This window comes from Mandrillus leucophaeus, unplaced genomic scaffold (assembly GCF_000951045.1).
Source record: "Mandrillus leucophaeus isolate KB7577 unplaced genomic scaffold, Mleu.le_1.0 Scaffold118, whole genome shotgun sequence".
NCBI lineage: Eukaryota > Metazoa > Chordata > Mammalia > Primates > Cercopithecidae > Mandrillus > Mandrillus leucophaeus.
In genome coordinates this window covers 817,432-833,787 of record NW_012100098.1, presented here as the reverse complement: position 1 = coordinate 833,787, position 16,356 = coordinate 817,432, and the positions used below count along the sequence as shown (strand labels likewise).

At 45.2% G+C, this 16,356-nt stretch overlaps 1 protein-coding gene across 5 annotated transcripts; it reads right to left on the bottom strand.

Annotated features, from left to right (window-relative positions):
- Nucleotides 1-7,481: 7,481 nt before the first annotated feature.
- KRT1 (keratin 1, type II) lies at nt 7,482-15,288 on the bottom strand. 5 transcript variants are annotated; one of them, XM_012002169.1, is made up of 11 exons: nt 12,778-13,196; nt 12,536-12,732; nt 11,317-11,531; nt 10,938-10,998; nt 10,423-10,518; nt 10,089-10,253; nt 9,832-9,957; nt 9,059-9,279; nt 8,494-8,528; nt 8,225-8,401; nt 7,482-8,185 (listed from the first exon to the last, which is right to left on the bottom strand). In XM_012002169.1, the coding sequence occupies exons 1-11, from the start codon at nt 13,139-13,141 to the stop codon at nt 7,938-7,940; spliced, it is 1,905 nt and encodes a 634-aa protein (XP_011857559.1). In that variant the 5' UTR covers nt 13,142-13,196; the 3' UTR covers nt 7,482-7,937. The 5 variants fall into 5 exon arrangements, with proteins under 5 accessions (XP_011857559.1, XP_011857566.1, XP_011857549.1 ...); XM_012002176.1 differs by adding an exon at nt 15,272-15,288 and having other exon boundaries at nt 7,482-8,401; nt 12,536-12,998; XM_012002159.1 differs by having other exon boundaries at nt 12,536-13,197.
- Nucleotides 15,289-16,356: the final 1,068 nt, after the last annotated feature.

The window sequence follows — 16,356 nt, the reverse complement described above, 5'->3', positions numbered from 1 at the left end:
GGAGGGAGGGAGGGAGGGAGGAAGAAATCATCACACCCCACCCTCAGCCATCTTCCTTGATCTTCTTTCCAGTCCCTTCTCTGCTCTAGTTCTTGACTCTGTGCTCACATTAACCTTTCAGTGGGTCACTTGAACTTCCAAGATGCTCAGGACTGAGCTCAATACCCAGGGACAAGAGCTTTCTCCCACGATCAAAGATTCTTTGTATCAGGAAGGATTTAGCTGCTTCCTTACATCTTTACAACTTGTGAACAGAATCAAGAGAAGTCTTTTTTTTCTATTATTCCCAGAAAGCTTTCAGAAATATCTGAATTATGTAATCTTCATCCTCACCCTCCCTGGGAGCGGCTATATTGTGGTGACCATCACAGGTACCATCATTGTGTGTAGAGGAGCCTTTGTACCAGCAGAGGACACTCCATACTGACTAGAGAGAATACGCAGGGTCTATTGACAGATTGGAAACCGGGCGTGGGCACCTGGGAGGGGTGGGGATAAACCCACATGAACTCAGGAAGGTTGCAAGTTGACTAACACTGCACCATTTTTCTGATAATGGATTGGGAGGGAGTGTCAGGTTCCCTCCAGCAGATATGGGAGGGGCAAACACAGTGACACAGAGCATCCCAGGGCATCGTGAGGATCCAATCTTTCAACAAACAAATAAATTTGCTGGCACCACCCAGAATCTTGTGGGCATCTTTACTCTCCCTTTCACCCAGCACAAGGCTCTAGCCCACTGGGCAATTTTAGAGACCACGTTTTTGGCCTCTAATTGTAGTCAGACTATTATCCATGCCCCCTTCACCAGGAAAGGGGCCTATAGTGCCACTTCCTCCCTGTCACCTACCCAAATCTGGTCCCTATTTCTAGACTCGTCTCAACTTGCAGCTCCTCCACGACTCACATTGACTTCTCCTTCTGGCTGCTGATGGAAATGGGCTGGCCTCTTGGTTTCCAAGACTCCATGCTCTCTCACTTCTCTCATCCTCAGTGATGACTCCTTTGGACTCAACTGATTTGCCCTTTCATTGTCTAATCCTTAGGCATGATGGTCCCTGCGTTCTGTTACTGATGCCCCCATCTCTCTTTAAGAAAAAAAAAAAAGAGAGAATAAGTTACTTTAATGGCAAATACAACTGAAATTAATGGAGAACTAGTTACACAGTTCAGGGGTCCACATAATCTACTCTCAGTTGGAAACATATGCCTTCCACAACCCTTCCCCACAACACACACACACACACACACACACACACACACACACAAACACATATACAAACAAGTACAGTTGAAAATAGGTACCTATTCTCCCTGGATGCTCTAAAAATGTCCCCAGCCACAAAAATGTCCTAAAGCAGCAATATTGTCTAGAAATCTTTTAGAAATCTGAGGATGCATTTTTGTTGTTGTTGTTGTTGTTGTTGTTGCTTGTCGCTGTGACATGGGGAGCTGTGACTGGCATTTAATGATCAGAATCCAGTTTATGCTAGGCCTCTTGCCCAGCTTTCGAGTGCCCCATAATGTATAATGGTTGAACCCAGAACCAGAACATACAGATGCAGAGTTTCAGCACAGTTTTCAGGTACACTGAGTGGTTGAGAACTACAACCACTGTATAAATAGAGAGAAGATCATATTTCTTTTCATCAGAAGCTTACAGGAGTTTTTTGTTTGTTTTTGTTTTATTTTGTTTTTTACCTTTTTTGGAAAATTGTGTCATCAATGGCAAAACTACCAGAGTTTTTAAGTTGTCCACAGACATCCTACATCCACCTGCATTTGTAGCTGGTTTAATGCATGGTGATTTTACCTATAGGCACAAACGTCTGACTGCTTCATTATGTCTTCCATTGCAGTTCTGCCTAAGATCTTACAGGTTGAAATATAATATGATATTATACCTTTTTTCCTTTTCTGTCTCCTTTATATTACAGTGGGGATTTTTAAAAATTATGTGTTATTACAATATAACTATGCTTTTCTTTTTCTTCCTAACAGTAAAGAGTGTTACTTTAATTTTTGTTATAAGACAAGAGACAATGAGACTGATACCTTTAGAACTGCTAATCTAAATAAAGAATATTCTTTTCAAAAGAAAGTTTTATCAATATCCATAAAGTCCCTGTTAAAATTTTCACATCAGTTTTTGATAGAACTGGGCAGTTTTGTGAGACTTCCTCGTGGTCCCTCCAAAAGACAAACAGAAGGTCCCCATTCCAATGAAGTCTTTCCTGTACCTCCTAAAATTCCAAGAATACTACAGGCTCCAGCTCAAGACCATCACTTGGAATTCTCTCTCCCAAAGTGCTAGAGAACAGCCCCTGGGGCCAGTGAAGATTTCCCATGGGAAGGAGTTGGGGTAGCAGATTCGGGCTGAACTAGGATTAGGATCTGAGAGGCAAGGGGTCCAGGGAGAACTGCTGGATTCTGCTATTCTCCACGGACCCTCAGTGGCTGTCTTAGGCCTGGAGTTGTTGGAGAGAAGGCAGTTAGTGTGTGGGAATGAGAAAAGGTGGGAAGTCTGTTCTCTCTAGAATTAGATGAATCCCCAAGCTCTGTTAGAGATGTGGCTGTGTAAGAGCCACACAGTTATGGAAAAAAAAAAAAAAAACTTTGATCAGTTATGGAAGGAAGCCTAGCCACTGAATTGATGGCTACAATGTTGGGGCCATTCAACAAAGAAGCATGGCCCAGAGGGAGCCCCATGACTCCATTGACCAACCAGCTGAAGGTGAGATTCTGTCCTTCTAACTGTGCTGCTATGGGGGAGGCACATGGATCTAGACCCAGGGAGAAGAGATGCCTGCAGATATCCTAAAGTAAGGACAAAATGCAGGAACAGGTCAGGTCTGGGGGCTCACCCCTGTAATCCCAGCACTTTGAGAGGCCGAGGTGGGTGGATCACCTGAGGTCAGGAGTTTGTGACTAGCCTCACCAATATGGCGAAACCCTGCCTCTACTAAAAATACAAAAATTAGCCAGGCATGGTGGCAGGTGCCTGTGATCCTAGCTACTTGGGAGGCTGAGGCAGGAGAATCACTTGAACCCAAGAGGCAGAGGTTGCAGTGAGCTGAGATCGCGCCATTGCACTCCAGCCTAGGTGACAAGAGCGAGATTTGTCTCAAAAAAGAAAAAAGAAAAAAGGAAAAGAAAAATCCAGGAATTGAGTCATAGGTTGTAATGTATGGACAGAAGCCACAGTCAGACTCCAAAAGGCCTATCTGCTGAAGAATATGCAATTCAAATCCCATCCGGGTGAAGATGATCAAGTTGGCTGTGGTGGGAAGCCCAGAGTAGCAAGATATCTGGAAAAAGAGAATTAACATATATGTACATTTTTGCTTGCATGTTCATAGATACCTTTTGAAGGACACCCAAGAAAGTGAGGGGAGTGGTTGCCACAGAGAAAGGGAACTCATGGCAGGGAACAGGAAAACTTTAACCCCACGTTTGCCCTTGTAGATTGCCCTCCTGCTGAGTATTGTTACCAGGATAAGCATCAAGCATCAAACACACAGTAGACTACCTAGGGATGAAAGAGTACAGTCTAAGGTTTGGGGAGGTATCACTAGATCTGGGGATCTCAGTAGCTTTGGTGGATGGCCCCTGAGGAATTCTGACCAGCTTCATGTCTGTTAAACTTTGTCCATTTGAGCAAGTTTCTCCCATTTACTTCTGGTTTTCCTTCCAGGGAGTATCAGTAGTTCTCCTTCTGCTCCTTGTTCCTGAGTTATCTGATGATTTATTCTACCCTCCAAATGCTGATAATTCTTCAGTTTACACCTTTAGCCCCATTCATTACATGGATAGAGCAGATGCACTTGCTACGTAACTCAGTATCTTTCCCCACAAGCCCTCTTGCTGAGTTCTTTGTTACTACCCAGACCAGGAATGTGGACTCTCCTCTTGCCTCACCCCACCGCATCCTCATCCAATCTGTCACCAAGTCCTAATGATATGACAGCTAACTATCCCTGTAATGCATATTGTCATTTCTGACCTTCTACTACCTCTAACGCCTGGAATTAAAGTGCAAGTCCCTATCGTCTTTTGTCTTCTCCTTTGCAATAGTCTCCTAAGTCTTCCTGCCTCCAATATGGACCTCTCTGATCTGCCCTGGCTGATTTTTCCAAAACACCAATCTAACCATGACACTCTCTTATTAATTCCTTTTACCAGTTCCTCCTCACCTATGACAGCTGTTTCAGACATAAAATTCCTGAGGGAAAAAGACACTTCCATAAATAGATCTCCCATCAGCAGACCAGATTTCTTAGGGGATACTTGGAAACAAGACAAGCTGTGGTCCATACTCAATTCCTACTCCACTAGCAATAAGACAACCCCATTCCCTTCCAATGGACCCGTACATAGTAGGTCTAATAAGTCAATAGGTATGAAAACCCCATCTGAGAACCTCTGACCCAGAATTCAAAGTCCAGACTCCACAGGATGCCCTACAAGGCCCTTCTTGATTGGATCTGGATATCTTTTCCACATCATTTCTGTCACTAATTCCATGCTTCTTCAGATGCTCAACTACTTCATGAAATTTCACTCTTCCATGTCCTTATCCATATGATTCCCTCTACCTTGAATATCCTCGTCTGCCTGAAAAACTCTGATTCATTCTTTAAAGCCCTGCCAAGCATCACTTTCCGTCATCTATACTCCTGCATATCTATTTCTGTGTCTTGTATGTATCTGTACCATTGCTACCACCCAGGTCTCTAGGCTCTCTGAAAGCAAGAACCACGTCTCACTCATGATTGTCTCCCCAATGCCCAGTTCCTCATACACAGTATTTGTGCAGAAAATGTTTGAACAGAACTGAATCCAGAGTCTTCCTTTATCGTCTTTCTGATATGGGTGCATTTTGGCGTTTGGTCTAACTCAGTTTACTTCTTCAATATATACTGACTTACACAGGGTTTTCATTTAATCCTTGTAACCTTACAAGCCTTGGTAAGTTTCCCTGCAAATTGTATTTTTCTCTGTTTCATGACCTTACCATAAAAACTCGAGTCCAAACAGGATAAACAGGAGTATTCCCAGTACTGAAATGTGACTAAACAAAGTTGTAACTTAAGAAAAAATCTAGAAAATGTGGGCCAAAGTATAAGAATACGTCAGTGTTCATTCAGTAGGTCCTTGGGAGAGAGATGTTATATCTGTTGACCCCAGAGGTCAGCTCTTCTGTGGAGGAGAGTGAATCGTCTCCCTCAAGGCCACTTAACTTTCATTGTTCTAAATCCACAGATCAAGCCAGCACTTGTGACTACTTTAGTTTCCCAGATCTCTTGATAACAGGATGGTATTTCAGTCATTGGAAGTATGTGTTTCCCCACAAGCTAATGCACGGACTTTCTGGTTGACACACCCATCATCTCTTGTGTGTTTGGTTCCCATAAATCAGTACTCAGGAACAGATTCGACTTTGGGTGCACTAACAAATCAATTTCCTGTCCCTGCAGAGCTGTCACTGAGCCACAGTGACCACATCAAGATACTTCCCCCCATGGAGGCCCTGAGCAGCCAGCTGCCTTTTACTTTTTTGTCACTCCCTTTTAATTCTTTCAGCTACTTCTTTATATAACACATTCACAATTCACAAATGTTTTCACATTATATTTCTGTTCCTCTTGATGTCTAGAGGCAAATATTCTCATCTCCATTTCCCCCCGAGACAACTTAGGCTCAGGATGGCCAAGTCACATCCAAAGATCCACACATCCTATAAGCTATAGATGCCTTTTCTTTACCTGCCCTTTAAATAGTACAGTTCCTTGTTCTTTCTACTCCACCATAGTGCTTTTCAAATTCTCACATCAGTCCAAATGGAAATGGACGTGGTGAAGGTGTTTCATCCAGCCAAACCCACTGCTGGACTCACTTTGACAGTGAGAGCAGGTGAATTTCCATGAGGAAGTGCCCCAAACCATCCCAAAATGGAACCAGGTGGGATTCCAAAAAAACAAATCACTAAACGCCAGGGTGATCAGTGTGCAGTATTTAAAAGGGGGACCAAACGTTCAGAGTGAAGTGCAGCATTCTCACAGTGGACAGGGAGATGAGGGATGTTCTAGCTGGGTATGTCTGCAGTTAAGGAGTCAGGTTATGGAATTTCATAGAAGAGTTTAAGAAATTTGGCTCAGGGCGAAAGCTAGTTTCTATGTGTTCAACAAAAGGGCTCTTTCCCAGTGTTTCCTAGCAACAACTAAACAGCTTTGTCAGTGCCTGAGAATGTCCGAGACCCAACTTTGCTTCAAGTGTGCAGGGGAAAGCATGCAGCTGCCCAAATGATGGAGTAGCCAAGGCACTCTGTGTTTCCCGGTCAGGACATAGAAAGACAGCAGGGGACACTGAGGTCCCTACAGAAGGGATAACTGAGAAGGAAGAATAGAGCTCACCTGAGTTGTGTTTGCATAATACATGTGTGATCTATTCTCTCCTTATTCCATTAGCCCTGTGGGACACTGGAGCTAAGAAGGCTTTTCCTAATTGGAGGTTAAGGAAGTTGATCTTCAGAGAAGTTGACTGCTTTTTTCATGTCATAGAATCATTACAAAATTGATGGTAACTTGTTTCTTTGAGCAAGCATCTACTGAGCTGTATGGAGTCCAACAAGCAATGTTACATCATCATCATCATCATCATCATCATCACTATTATCATTGAAACTGGCACTTATTGAGTGCTTACTATGTGCTCAGCTATGTGTATTCATCTTATTCAATCCTCACACTATTCCCACAAGGAAGGCATTATCATCCCCAATTTAGAGATACTAAAACTGAGGTGCGGAGATGTCTGTAACTTGCACTGTATTACAGAACTAGTAAATGGTGACGGTAAGATTCAAACCCAAGCATATCTGAGTTCAACTGTCCATGCTTCTGGCCACTATGCTATCCTCTTGTACTACTTTACAAGTATGAGATATGTGTCAACAAGGGAACTTCTTAGATTAGGCAGAGCTTTGGATGATGGCACAAAAAGAGAAGGGAAATGGAAAATCCAACGCTCTATTACCACTCGTAGTTCTTGAACTCCCCAAGCCAAAGTCTGTATTCTGGCTGCAGTAACTGCTGACCCTATATTACTCATGCCCCTCCTTACTGGCTGTTCCACTTGAAGAATTACTTTTTTGTGCCATACTCTCCCTTCTTCTCAATGCCACACCTCTCCCTCCCAACCTGCTTGCTCACTGCCCTTTTCAAGAAAGCCTTCTCAAATGAATAAAATCTGCCACCCAGTCTTTCCATTTCTCCATGACGTCCCCACCGTCTGGGAAAGTGCTTGCTCTCTCTCTGTGATTCCAATCTGGTGAAATGTTGCCTGGTTGACCTCTGCATTTTTCTCATATTTGTGTGCATGACTCTCCCATATGCCATGTGGCTCTAGTATCTTCTTTTACCTCACAAAACACCCATCCAGATTAGAGAGTGCCATAAACAAGGGAGATTGAGACACATGGAGAATTTCAAATGCAGTTTATTGCAGCAAAACAAGGAAATGGGGAGTTTAAGACCTCTCCACAAAAGAAAAACAACTTGCTAACACCTTATGTACAAAACCAAAACAGCACAGAGATAAGATGCTAAGGAGCTGTCCACACCCTGGATCTAACTGGTCCTACTCTGGCTGGCTTAAGAAGGTGCTTTGAAATGTCACGTGGGTGGTGGTCACTGCTGAACTGTTTCTCAGGGAAAGCACAAAGCAGGGTCATAGCCAGGGGACTGAGACTGCCACTGATCTGAAAACTTCATTGGGAGACAGCAGAAAAGAAAGAGCTGGGGGAATAGGATGAGCTAGTGTAACTAACCATAGCTCTTTTCTCCAGTAAGGCTGGGACAAATTGACCTTGGTCTTGCCAAGCATATTTGTTAGTGATGCTGGGGAGAACTAGAGCTAACGAAACAGAGGGTATCTCTTTATCTGGTTACTCCGGAGTAAGTGGTAGAAACAAACTTCACGCTGGAACTGCCACCAGAGGACTTGACACCCCCAGAGCTGGATCCCCGGCCGCCTATGGAGCCTCCGGAGCTCCCGCCGCCAGAGCCCCGGCCGCCCGAGCTGCCGCCGCCGCCTCCTCCAGAGCCGCCTCTGTAGCCCCCACTGCTGCTTCCGGAGCCATAGCTGCCATGGCCGCCGCCGCCGCCTCCGGAGCCGTAGCTGCCACCTCCGGAGCCATAGCTGCCACGGCCGCCGCCGCCGCCACCTCCAGAACCATAGCTGCCACCTCCGGAGCCATAGCTGCCACGGCCGCCGCCGCCGCCACCTCCAGAACCATAGCTGCCACCTCCGGAGCCATAGCTGCCACCTCCAGAGCCGTAGCCCCCGCCGCCACCTCCTCGGCCGCCACCTCCACTGATGGTGGTGTGGCTTGTGCTCACAGCTGCAAGAGGAAGCTCAGTTATTTTCAACTTCAACTCCCTTTCCAACCCAACAAAGCTTGCACATGCCCCTAAGAAATCCGCTTGGACTTACACACGCTCACGTTCGGGGCACATTCTCCAGACATCCTGTAGGAGAAAAGAAGAAAATTCCTCAGGACACTCCAGCTTCACAAACCCCTTCCCCATTCCCCCCGCTCCGCCACCTTGAAGACTCTCGCCGTCTGGGGCTGCTCCAGTGCACCTGATCTGAAACTTAACCCAGTCCCCTCAGGCCTCCCAAACCTGTCATTTTTCTCAGCAAGAGCCAAACAGGGAGAAATTCTCATATAAATGAGACAAGAGCCTTGCAGCCAGTGAAGGCCCCCTCTAAAGGTGCTGACTTTAGGCCAGCTGCCATCTGAGGCAGCCCAGATATAGAATAATTTGCTCCACCTCAAAGCTCTTTCTAGATATGTTACAGCCCTAGAAGAAAAAAATAAACAGCTTGGAACTCCAGCTCCCAAAGTAAAACTAGGTCTTTCCTCCTGCTCCGTGTACTTTTCATTTCCCCATACCCAGGACAAGCTGCAGTCAGATGGTTGCGTCCTCAACAACAGTCAGTTTGCAAGGAAGGAAGACCATGAGAAGAGGTTCGACTCCCAGCATCCCTTCCTCACCTGCTTTCCTCTCCCTCCAGGAGGGTCCTGTAGGTGGCAATCTCCAGATCCAGGGCCAGCTTGGTGTTCATCAGCTCCTGGTAGTCGCGCAGCAGGCGGGCCAGGTCTTCCTTGGCCTGCTGCAGGGCATCCTCCAGGTCGTTCAGCTTGTTCTTGGCATCCTTGAGGGCACTCTCGCCACGCTGCTCTGCATCACTGATGGACTGCTGCAAGTTGGCGATCTGAAAAAGAATGTGACATCCTCTCATAATATGCATTCCCCCCGTGGCCTCCTCATCCCAGGTCTCCCCACTCCAGTGAGGCCAATAATGAGTCCAACAGAACCACTTGGCCTTAAGTCATATCACATGGGATAACGCATCACCATGTTGACTTCCTTAAAAGACCTTAGGAGTAACTCAACAGCCTCTCTTGGCCCTGAATAAGGCTCCTACAATCCTTACAGACTTGACATTCTTCTAAACACCTACTCTAAAACCTCCTGGCTGTACTTCCTCTCACTCCCCAACTCTTAAGTCCACTTTGGGTCATAGGCTAGATCACTCACATTGACCATCCCATCTTTCTCTATTAGGCCATTCTCACAGATTTCCTTTAAGAGAACCCAGCATGATGGCTGCATTCTGGAAACTAGTATAGTCACAAAAGGAACCAGGGATAATAACGTAGCCTCGGTATAAATTGCAAGATTCAAAACTAGGAAAGCACTCACCGTTTACCTGAGGGTTACCCCCATTCCATGCAGCTGAGTGCTAGAAGGAGGAAGCACATACCTGCTTCTTGACATTGTCGATTTCAGATCTAAGTCTCTGGATCACACGATTCAGCTCGGAAATTTCTATCTTTGAATTTTTCACACTATCACCATGTCTGCCAGCAGTGATCTGCAGCTCTTCATACTAAAGATGGTAGATAGCATTTGTTAAATGTGGGCAGAACTCAGCATGACGCAGACACACATACATGAGATAACACAGGATAGCAAGACAAGCCATTTCAGGGAAACTGGCTAGGCCTTCAGCGCACTCACCTTGCTCTGGTACAAGGACTCGGCCTCAGCCTTGCTCTTCTGGGCAATCTCCTCATACTGGGCCTTGACCTCAGCAATGATGCTGTCCAGGTCGAGACTGCGGTTGTTGTCCATAGAGAGGATGACATTAGTTTCACTGATTTGAGTCTGCATCTGAGACAACTCCTGCAAGACATAATAGGTTAGTGACTCTTACAACACTGAAACAAAAAACAACTTAGACAGAGAAAGCAGTCAGAAGATAAAAGATAAATATCTATTCTTCTGAATCGTGGTGGAATCAGACTTAAAAACTCTCCATTTAGAAAAACTTGGTTGAAACTGGAAGACTTACTGCTTGGTACAGTGCTGTAAGGAAATCAATTTCCTGCTGCAAGTTGTCAAGTTTGGCCTGAAGGTCCACCTTGGTCATATAAGCACTATCCACATCCTAGAGGAACAAAGGGCATCATGAAGGCACATTCTCTTCAGGGCAGCTCCCTCTCATTACCTGTAAGGGGATTCTCCAAGCAAAAAAGGAGCTTTGGGTCTACTCCACTCCTTTTTACCCCAGGTAGATCACAGTTCCCTGACTGCCCCACTCCCAGATAGCACCACCATCAAGGGAGTATGCCTGGCTTGCTGAGAACCTGCCTCTCTACCTACTATGTAAGGTGCTGAGAAATACGGAGAAGCCAAGTGTCTGGATCAGTCCAGGTCCATGATGATGTGAAAATACAGCCCCACTCCAGATACTCCTCAGGTCTACTCCCTGGCTCTCCATATCATGGCTGCTTTCTGCTTATTAATTGGAGACTCTCTTCCATTATTTATTTCAAATGTGAGTTCCATTGTACAGAATTTGCTCACCTTCTTGATGGTCACAAATTCATTCTCTGCATTTGTCCGCTTGTTGATTTCATCCTCATACCTGCAGGAAAGCAGAAATAATTAGGAGATTCAGAGGGGATAAGACCTGAAGCCCAGCATTCTAGACTAAAGGTGGCATTGCCTATCACTGCCTTTCTATTATGAACCTAGGACATATTGGCCACTCCTTTCTACTGAGCAATAAAACCACTAAACTATTTCCATCGCCTGAGAAAATGAAGATTTCTGAAAATGCCAAATTGATGTGCCTCTAACCTAAGAAAAGACATAGCTACATACTGCTTCATGATCTTAGCTTATCACTTTCTGGAACTCTTTTGGAGCAAGAATTAAGAATGGCCCAGACAGGGTCCCTTACTTGTTCCGGTAATCCTCCACCATGTCCTGCATGTTCTTCAGTTCTGAATCCAACCGAGATTGATCGCTCTTCAGTTGGTCCACTCTTCTTCTGAGATTGTTGATGAATGACTCAAAGTAGGGCTCTAAATTATGGGTTCTAGTGGAGGTATCTACCTGCTGCAGCAGCTCCCATTTTGTTTGCAGTACCTGGTTCTGCTGCTCCAGGAACCTCACCTAAAAACACAAGACCCCATTACTCCTGATACAGAAAAGGGGTCCCATAGCCATGGAGGCCTGTGCCTCATTTGGAAAAGAACTTCAGTTCCTATCTTCTGACCATGACAGATAAATAGGAAGAAGATGATCAAGTTAGCATTATCTGCATAACAAAACCCAACTCGTTAATTCAGAGAGGGCTTGGAAGGGAGTAACTAAACAAATATCAATAGCAAAGTACATACAGAATTATTGCAATTATGTTTCGAAATAGGTGCATGGTATTTAAGAGATTTGCCTTCCAAAATTTTATGAGGTATATTACCATAAAAATTGGTTTACATCCCCAGGACACACACACATTTCAAAAGCATATCAGGAAAATTCAAAATTGGATTTGAAATTTGTTGTGGATAAGCTTGGATTGGCACTATTAATGATTAAGCAAAAACTTAAAAAATGGTTTATCTGGGTTTTTTTAGAACTGATTTTTGGAGATATTAGTGTAAAAAAGCTCTAGCCTCATCCAGTACCAATGTAAAATTATTACAAGGCAGAGCTCCCCTCTGACAGCAAAAGATGTTTGGCACTGACTTACTACATATTTTCTGCTACAATAATACTCTATACTATGTTCACACTCAGCTCCCTTTCTATGGTTAGGAAGACCTTTCCAGGGTTCTCACTTGCACCCTGGGAAGTTCAGTTAGCCCCATTTCTATTATCTTCATTCAACAGATATGAGTCCCAATTCAGCTCAAGAGCTGAATAAAAAACACTTAAATGTTAATGTCACACTGATCCATCTTTAGGTAGACCACAGAACCCTTTGTCCAAGAGAGAGACATTAGCACCATTCACAAGCATGCTTCTAACATATCTCCCAGGAGACCATTCCACAAAACATCCTTTTAACCATGTAAACATGGAAACTTGAGGTTCAAACCTACATGTATTTTGACTGCACCAGTCCCAAGTGGACCAGCAGCAGCCCTACCAGTGCACTGAGCAGAGAAACTCACCTTGTCAATGAAGGAGGCAAATTGGTTGTTGAGTGACTTGATTTGCTCCCTTTCTCGAGACTTCACTTTTTGGATCTCAGGGTCAATCTCCACGTTGAGGGGCTGAAGAAGGCTCTGGTTGATAGTGACTTCTTGTATGCCACCAGGGGGGCAGACAGGCCCATAACCACCCCCATATCCACCACCCCCAAAGCCACCTCCACCAAAACCACCACCACCACTGCCAAAACCACCAAAGCCACCACCCCCAATGCCACCACCACCAAAGCCACCACCACCAAAACCACCACCACCAAAGCCACCGCCACCAAAGCCACCACCACCATAACCACCGCCAAAGCCACTACGTCCACCTCCTCTAGCCACACTTATGGAGATGCTTTTACTGCCACCAAGGTTAACAAGACTCCGACTTCCAAATCCACCACCAGCACCAAAGCTACCACCACCACCACCACCACAGCTTGAAAATCTCCCACCACCTCCTCCACTGCGGCGTGTGGAGCTGCTGGTGGTCCTGCGCTGGTAGTTGACTATCCCAGCAGAGCCGGAGCTGAAGCCCCCTCCACTTCGGTACCCAGACCTGGAACTAAACTGCCGACTCATGTTGACTTAGAGAAAAGTAGGAGCAAGGTAGAATAAGGGAAGGAGCTAAACACTCCTCTACCCCAAGCATAGACACTTCCCCTTATATACAGGAAAGCAATTGGGCTTGGTCCTCCAGAGTCAGCGGAGATGCAGCGCCTCTCAAGGGTTTGGCTTGCCTGCAGCCATACAAGATTTTTACGAGCCTCAACAATATGATAAACACTACACACCTAGCTCCCAGGATGGGCTCTCAAAATTGCTGTGCATGCAAGATTGGTTCATGTGGTAATTATTTTATCACACAAGATCTTCCTTCAAGCGTTTGTGGCTTTGGGAAAACAGGACCCCACATCTGATACCTGGTGTTTCTTGGTAGGATTTCATAACCCCCATCACAAAGGTATGAAAGTTTCCATTCTCACCTTGCCCTTGTGAGCTACCAAGCACACTGTCTTACCATGCACAGCAGGTGCAATTCCCTGTGCTTGGATCTCAGAAGGAGCTCTCTGGCCCACTTCTAAGATCTGCCTTCCAAACTCCAGAGCTCACTCAGTTACACCCTGACAAAGAGTAAGGGCTTTAATAACTAAAAAATTTAAAGATCTTTTATAAATATAAAGATCTTTATAAATATACCATGTTGATTAATTAAAGGAAGAGAAGCTGTCATTGAACAAGATGGATGAGTGGGTGGTCTGGAAGAACCAGAAGGGAGAGACAATTTTTTGTCTCTGTTTCTCAGTTGTTACTTTTCTTGTTCCTTTTCTTCAAAGATGGAGCAGGAGACAGACACCAGCAACAGAAAACAGGTGGCAACGGATAGCATGCAAACACCCATGAGTGAAAAAGCCCACAGAGCAGTGAGATGAGTAGACAGAAGCTCTAGGACATTTTGTAAAGCACAGGGGTAGAGGTGAGGCTTGACGGGTGATTTAAGCCTCACACTGGACTGTAAAGAGGGAGAAATAAATGCAGATTTGGAAAGGAGGACAATGAGAGGTATCTGGAGAGCCTGATCTGAGAAGTTTAAATTGTTTCTGGAGGTAATAATAATGATAATGATAACACCTAACAGTATCAAAAACTGACCATGTACCAGGCTCTGTTCTACGTAGCACATATGTATTAACTTGCTTAATTTTCACAACTTTGAGATAGATGGTATTTTTCTCCCCATTTGTAGAATGAGAAAACTGAGACACGGGGTTGAACAACCTGACCAAGTCTACACAGTTGGTAAGTGGGGTGGCTGGGATTTGAAGCAAGGATACCTAGCTATTGTGTGTAAGATCCTAAACAGCATGTTGTACGACAGCACAGCAGCCGAATTCAAGTCATTCTGCCTGCTGTGTGTAAAGCCAGACAGCACAGGAAGTACCCCACCACAGACAGTTCTGAGGGCAGAAGGCCTGTTTTATCACTCTGAATCCTTGGCTCCTCGCACATGCAAGCACTTGGAAAATGTTTCTTCAATTCATTCTGAGAAGGGGATTTTGGTGGTGCAGAGTTTAGTGAGGAGATTTTACTTCCACCCAAGTGCAAGAGCCACCGGCATGCATTGCAATGGACCAGGAAACCTCAGGGGCCTTCCTGGAGAGCAGCACTTGATCAATGTCAGTGGATAATAGTGGCACTGAGATCTGGACAGACCAGAACCCCATGCAGACTTTCATTTGAAGACTTCTTAGAAGCCTGGCATGGTCTCCAGGCCTGCACAAAAACACAGAATTGAAGACTCAAAGGGAAGAAACCAGCTCTAACTTCAGCTGGCTCCAAGCAATTCTGTAAGTGGCAAACCATAGATGTACATGGGAAGTCTCCACTATGGTTTGCAAGATCTATGGGAGAAAGAGAGTCTGTGAAGATCATCTGATCCCATTGCTCTGTGACTCTGAATCGGGCTGGCTGTGTTTGTCCTCTCCATTGCACTCTTCACATTGAGCCTTGTCCCTCTTCTCCTCCCACAGTTTTTGCCTTATACCCTCCTCCAGAAAGTGCCCCTCACCACTCCCCTGCTACCCCGCTCCCTCGCCATCTCCATGGCATTGCTATCTGGGACTCTGTCCTAGCACTAAAATCCTTCGGCTGCTAAACCAACCATCTCTTTAGGGAATGAGTAATTCAGGTCTTGTTAGGAACAATGGAGACTGGGACAGTCTTGACATGGTAATGACTGTTGCCTAATCATTTTCTGACAGGCAATCAAAATTATTTTAGTTCAGCATACTCCCTCATGAGACATATTGTTCTGCACCATCGATTCCTTCTAGCATTTTGGAGGGGTGTGAGTATGTGTGTGTACACATGTTTGTGTGCATGTGTGTGCCAGCCAAAAACAGATCCTGGCAGTGATCCACACTCCCATCTTTGAACTAAGAAACTGACACACAGAAAAATCAAAGGTTTGGATGGTCAGGGAATTGGTAGACAACTTAGCTGCAAAACGTACTCCAGGTGCTCCTGTGAGAAGGGAGAAATGCAGGACTAGAAGGAATAAGTGCCGTAAACCTCACCATAGCTTACATTTGCACAGCTCACCCCACCAAACACATACACAAAGAGCATCCCACAAGAGCCCTGAGAACTGGGCAGTCTAGCTGTTCTCAACCCATTTCATGAAACAGAAAACTGATGCTCAGAGACTAAGTGGCTTCCTCTAGACACTCCAGCTAGGAAAAGACACATCTGGGACCAGAACCTGGGTTTTCTGATTTCAATTCAAGTGATATTCCTCCTAAACTGGGAAGAGGCTCAAAGACAGGCAAGTGGAACTGGGCCCTGTAAACAAGTACACAGAGAATTACAGAATGCTCCCATCCATGGAGCCGCAAAGGTCACACCATCTAACCTGCCTCACAGAGAAGTGAGAGCACAGGCCCAAAAAAGTAAAAAAAAAAAAAAAAGTCTAAGTCATAAGTCAATTCCTGAGACTCTTCCCATCGCTGAATCAAACTCCTATTCTTTTTCCACTGCCCATTTTCAAGGCAGCCCAACAGAGCTGGAGCTACAGTGCTGCCAGACCAGGTCCGTCATCTCCTGTGATGTCCCCAGGATCAGGGTGGGTGTGTGGGATATGAAAAACCACATGCAGGAAAGGTGTGAGCCACACACTCTCTCCTGGCTTACTTATGTACTGTGCATTTATGAAATAAAGATAAAATGAGAGAGAAAGAGACACTAACATCTACAGGCAGCAACTATGTTGTTAGGAACCACATTGCATTTAAATACCA